Source organism: Poromitra crassiceps, assembly GCF_964638095.1.
Source record: "Poromitra crassiceps genome assembly, chromosome: 7".
NCBI lineage: Eukaryota > Metazoa > Chordata > Actinopteri > Beryciformes > Melamphaidae > Poromitra > Poromitra crassiceps.
Window position 1 is genome coordinate 30,860,761 of NC_139628.1, and position 6,213 is coordinate 30,866,973.

At 41.8% G+C, this 6,213-nt stretch overlaps 1 protein-coding gene across 1 annotated transcript in view; it reads left to right on the top strand.

Annotated features, from left to right (window-relative positions):
• Positions 1-5,362, top strand: part of tmem185 (transmembrane protein 185) — a 22,047-nt gene extending 16,685 nt beyond the window's left edge. Inside the window, exon 7 of the mRNA XM_083639773.1 lies at positions 764-5,362. Within this exon, the coding sequence (XP_083495899.1) occupies positions 764-1,014 (251 nt within the window). The 3' untranslated portion in view covers positions 1,015-5,362. The remainder of the gene's footprint in view (positions 1-763) is intronic.
• The last annotated feature ends 851 nt before the right edge of the window (positions 5,363-6,213 follow it).

The following is a 6,213-nucleotide window of genomic DNA, read 5'->3' on the forward strand; positions in this document are numbered from 1 at the left end:
TGCAGAGTGACGGTAAAGACATTGTTCATCTTGTTTCTGTATGGGCGATATGGCAAATAGGCGAATCTCCCAAAAGGTTGGCCTGTTTCTTTAAGGCACTGTTGTACTGCAGCAATTCTTCAGCTCAGAATGTAGAGTACTGTATAGAGAGCCAAAGTGAAACGTCACTTCCTGCTTTCTCCCTGTACCAGCGCTGCGAAAAATATGACTGGCGGTGCATGGAGAATAAGGTTACTTTTTTGATCCCGTTTGAATTGTGCCACGGGGTGCCAACGCTAATTTTGTCAAGTTAAAACGTAACTTTGCATGTCAAGAGAGTCAGTGTTTGTCGTCAAACTGAAACGTAGGGGTTAGTTTCGTATAGAAACTACATAGCTCGTGGAAGCTCGTAGCATGTCGCCGGTCTTCAGCTTTGCCGGTAGAGAAAGTGACATCACTTAGGCGGCAGTGCATGTAGTCTTTCTGATTGATAACTTCTAGTGCAACAGTTTGGCGACAAACTGCGACTTTCTTGACATGCAAAGTTACGTTTTAAATTGACAAAATTAGCGTTGGCACCCCGTGGCACAATTCAAACGGGATCAAAAAAGTAACCTTATTCTCCGTCCACCGCCATTCATATTTTTCGCAGCGCTGGTACAGGGAGAAAGCAGGAAGTGACGTTTCACTTTGGCTCTCTATACTTGTACTGTGTTTATACCCATTCTGATTATATACATTCATGTTCTGTAAAAACTCTCTCTTTCCTTCATCCTCCCTCTAGGGTGGTTTGGCATCCGCAAGGACTTCTGCCACTTCCTGTTGGAGCTCCTCCCCTTCCTGCGAGAGTACGGCAACGTCTCCTACGACCTCCAGCGCAGCGAGGACCCCGAGGCGGCCGAGGATCTGCCCGTCCCCGAGCCGCCCCCCAAGATCGCCCCCATGTTCCACAAGAAGACCGGCGTGGTGATCACACAGAGTCCCGGGAAGTACTTTGTTCCCCCGCCTAAACTCTGCATCGACATGCCTGACTAACGCAATATAATCAGAGCCAAAATGGCGGGTTGGGGGCGGACGCTGTGTTGACGTGATCAAGCAATGGAGCCAAAATGGTACTTTACCCGACGAAGATGATATATTTGAGCCAAAATGGCGGCGGATGCTACTGATTTGTGCAACGAATGGTTGGCACCGATTTGAGCAACGAAGAGACCCCGCGCCGGTGAAGTAACGTCTTCCCCGCCAAAACTCTGGATTGACATGGCTGTGTAGGATTGGACGGTGGAACCAAAATGGCGGACTTTGTATTGACCCATAGGTGAAGTTTCACTGTATGACTGACCAGGGATCAGCTCCATTACTCCTAGTCTTATCCATAAGTACTAATAAGGATACTGGGAAAGACTTGCCACACAAGTGTCTAGTCAGTGCTCTCTTCAGTCTGAACATTTGGGTCGACATGACTGATTACTGGAGACAAAACGGAAGGGCCGGATCTGTGCGTCGGACCGGACAACAGCAGTTGCTCTCCGCTTTGGGTTCAAAAACTTATCTTGGGGCTTGCCTCGCTTTCTGATGGGGACCATTATACAGATTCTCTAGTTTGAACTTGGGATCAGCTTACTTCTATTGCTCCTATACTCAATTTTGACCATTTAGGTAGAGAAAACGAAGGGGGATGTTAACATTTAAAATTGAAATGGCACTTTGTGTACCTGTTCCAAGAGATGAGTTGTCTGTGTTTTTGTAAACATTGTCAAGTTAGGGACCAGAATGGAGATGGCAGATGTTGAGTGATGATGCAGACCTGGGGCCAAATAGTATTTGCAAATATTTCTTGGCTTTCATTTCCACCTGCTTGGCGTATCAGTTTACCATATTCATCCAGAAAGTGTCAGTCAGGTAAGTTGGTGATCATCACAGAAAATAATAAGTTGACTTTCCAAATGATGTCTCGTGATCGTCGAAACTTTCTGGCAGGCATAGTCTTTAAATATGTGACAAAACAAACGCCACCCATCTGGCACCTAAGCTGAAACAATCAAAAGTGGCAAATTCGACTTTACCTCGATCCGACGAGGGGAAAGTGTCTCCTGCGATTCCTTTATAAACTCCTCAAAAAAGGTTCGGAAATGTTATTTCGATCGATTATTTCTCCCCTTTAATGATACCAATTGCTATTGTATTTTATATCGTTGGAAAGCCTGATTAGTCACCTTTACAACGGTGTAACACCTTGTAAGGATCGTGCATTCGTGGAATGAGCAACACAGCTAAACGTGTGGGTATCGCCCCCAAAGAATTTGCCAAAATCCCCTGCAATATTCTTCTGTTGGTATTCACTCTTGTTTTGAGTTGCTTGGTGGATTGGATGATTGCACTCTCCCACAGTAATAAGGAAAAAACAACACATATTGGCCATTTTTACACTTTATTCATTTGACACTGTCAGGGACCTCAGTAGCGTGTGGAAGATCCATACACAGCCACAACAGTTTTACACATTGGCCCCGCAAATTAGGCGCCAATCAGGTGCCAGTCACACACCTGTGACTGGCACACACCTGCCAGCTCAAAACAAGAGTGAATACCAACAGAAGAATATTGCAGGGGATTTTGGCACATTGTTTTGGGGCGCTACCCACACGGTTAGCTGTGTTGCTCATTCCATGAATGCATGATCCTTACAAGTTGTACCCTGTTGTAAAGGTGACTAATCAGGCTTTCCAACGGTATAAAATACAATACCAATTGGTATTATTAAAGGGGAGAAATAGTCGATCGAAATAACATTTCCGAACATTTTTTGAGGAGTTTAGCTTAAGTAAGGCCTCATTCCCAACCAGCCTCCACTAGTGTGAGCAGCACACTGTCAGAATTCTTCAAATAATTAAGTACAAAAAGTCGCTCAGAAAAGCAAAAACATAATTTTTTTTAATTTTGTGTTTGTCAACCTTAGTAGCTCGAATTTGTTGAACATATTGTAGTGTGTATCCACGGCTCTGCATGCCATGGATACATTTTCCTACAACGTTCTATTTCTCTTTTTTTTTCCCCTTATCTTGAGGACTTTCTCCTTTCCATTGAACTGGTCTCATTTGCTCGTTGTAAGAGTTTGTGTTTCTATGAAGGCTCAATGCTGTAATGTTGCAAGCAGGGCGGAAAACTCATGTTTTGAGTGACTGTTGATGGTGACTTGTGGATTCATATAAAGAAGGAAAGTCGCACACTCAAACATTATCCTCTGCTGTGTTTAAAACCACACCAACATGTTTGGGCAGAATATGCCTTCGTCAGGGTCATACAAGTCGACGTGAGTAGGTGTGACCCTTTTTATAGGGCACACCTACTGAAATCAGTTGCAGGTGAGACAGACAATACAATTCACATTTAAAACAATATACCAAAATCATTTACAGATTTTCAGTTGTTTCAACACAGTCTCTATTAATCAGAAAATATTGAGGAAAAAAAATACTTCAGAAATAAAGTGCAATAACATTAACTTATAATTAATCAATTGAATCTAGTGCCAATCAAGGCACCTAAAGTGTGACACATTTAGGCAACAGTTGTCTCAATATTGCCACAGCATTTGAATAGCAATCATTCAAAATGAACGACCTGAGACGATAATCCGTATGTAGACCATAAGGGGAGAGTGTATTTCATTCATACATCCAGTACACTTCCCTTTGTCTTAGGCTGCGTTCCAGATCTCCTCTTTTCCAAGAAAGAGATACTTTTTCAATCCCTGGATAACAGGGGAGGTTTCATCTTTGCGTCTAATGGCAGTGCGATGCTCTGCAACTCTTTGTTTAAGTTGACGTTTTGTTTGGCCCACGTATCCTTTTCCACAAGAGCAAACCAGGAAATACATCACTCCCTTTGTAGTTCATGAGATGACGACTCTAACGGGCATCATCTTTCGCCCAAATGTGGCTGTCGAAAATATTGGCTTTTCATGGTGCTGTGGCCACCGCACACATGCGCCCACATTTATAGTTATTATAGCCATTAGGAATAGGAGTTAAGAGAGTTTGGGAAGAAGTAGGAGTAGGAGGAAGATCTGAGGCAGTGCACATATCACTTAAATTGCGGCCTAGTTTAAAAACCACAAGAGGGGGCTCTTATAAGTGTCCAATGTACTTATCAGAATTCAATATATGCCAATGCTTCATAAGAACTTCTTTAAATTGTTCAGCACACTTGGTGTAGTTAGTGCTGAAAACAATTACATTGGATTTCTTTTGGGGGGGTTTTGAGAAATTTTTGATTTAGCCTCTTCAAGAGTCTTCTTTTTATAACCCCTTGTTTCAAATTTCAACATAATTTTGGAAACATTACGCTCAAAGTCAGTGTATTTAGTGCAGATGTGTTTCACGTGACATAATTGACATATGGCAAGCTCTTTTCCAAAGGTAGAGGGTGGTGGCTGTCAGCTGTCAATAATGTATTGCGGTCTGTCGGCTTAGTGTACAGATCCCTATACAGCTTGTTACCTTCCTTTATGATCAATAGATCAAGAACATGTATTTTATTCTCATCAAACTGCATAGTGAACTTTAGGTGAGAAGACAACTCATTTAGCAGGATGTGAAATTAATTCGGTTGTTCAGCCGTGCCTCCCCAAATGACCAGTACATCATGAATGAAGCGTTTCCACAAGAAGACATTTCAAAAAAGGGGGATGAACGCTGAGGCCCGCTGCTTCTTCAAACTCTCCTACATACAAGTTGGCTAAATTAGGAGCCATGGGAGAACCCATAGCAGTACCTTTAATTTGTAAGAAAGAAATCATCTTCAAATCTAAAGTAATTATGTGAAAGTACCAGCTCAGCCAGATTCACAATACACTTTTTAGAAGACTTTATGTTAGGATCTGTGCTCTTGCCTAAGGTGTGTTCAAGTGTGTCTAATCCCCCAATGTGTGGAACATTAGAATATAAACTTTCCACGTCAAAACTGACCAACATCACATGTTCTGCTACATGATCAATAGCTTCAATTAAAGAAACCATGTGACTTGTGTCTTTGATGTAAGAAGTAATGTTTCCACTGCTGCTTTAATTTGAGAATCAACAAATGTGGGTATATTACACATAACAGAGTCAATAGGTCACTATAGGTCGACTTGTGGATTCCCACTAATGAACAAATGTCTTCAATATTAATCTGCAAAATTTAATTAAATAGAGTAGAATTGAAGGAAAATTCCACCCTCAGATACTCTTACGTTGCCAAATTTGGCTACTGCTTGCTCCATTTTATTTCCCTCCCTACTTTTGTCTTCACTGTCCATCCTGATGTTTTGTCCATCTGTGTTTTTATTATCCGTTTTTTTTTCTTTCTATTTTCTTGTTTTTATGCTGCCATTTTTGGCCAGGTGTTGCTCGAAAAAGAGTTATTTGATCTCAAGCTTTTATCTGGTTAAATAAAGGTTAATTTTTTTTTGTCATTCTGTGATGTTCAATTCAATTATTTTATGCTGTTTTTGTGTTACCCACTTTTCCCCCTCAGCCTGCCTCATCTACTAAACTTCACTTAGTGATTTCCTACATTTCCCAGAATGCCCTACATCAGTGATACTCAACTTGCGGCCTGCGGGCCACATGCGGCCCGTGGGCGCCCCCTGTGTGGCCCGCCATGGAATTGCAAAAAAGTTACAGCGCGACCTGAACGCAACATGCAAGATACCCGCTGAATAAGTGTCCAAATGTTCATGTCATTCTGGCCAATACTCCACTTCTGTTATAGCATTTCAGTCTGCAATATGGAATGTCTTTCAATAATCTATAATTTAGCTGCTAAATTGTAACTAACTTAACCTAACTAACTATCCAGTGTGCACAACATTGTCAGACTAAACTCCGGCTGACACCCCAAAAACCTACAATCCGCTACGGGAAAATGTATATTGTTTGTTTATTAACTGGCCCCTGGCCTCCTATCATTTCACAAAAGTGGCCCCCCGGCAAAGCAAGTTGAGTATCCCTGCCCTACATCCTCCAGAGAAGTTTTTTGGTGTTGCTCTTTGATTTGATTGATGTTTGATTCTGAGGGAGTGACACCATTTGAGGTAGTTGAAAATGCTTCTCCTATTAAACTCCATTATAACTGAGCTGGAAATATCTCACCGTGATGTCATGTTTGGTCAGTTATCCCAAAGAATATAAAAACTACACAATCAACCAATGAAATGGATAGAGAAACGCAAGGTACATCACAGTCGAG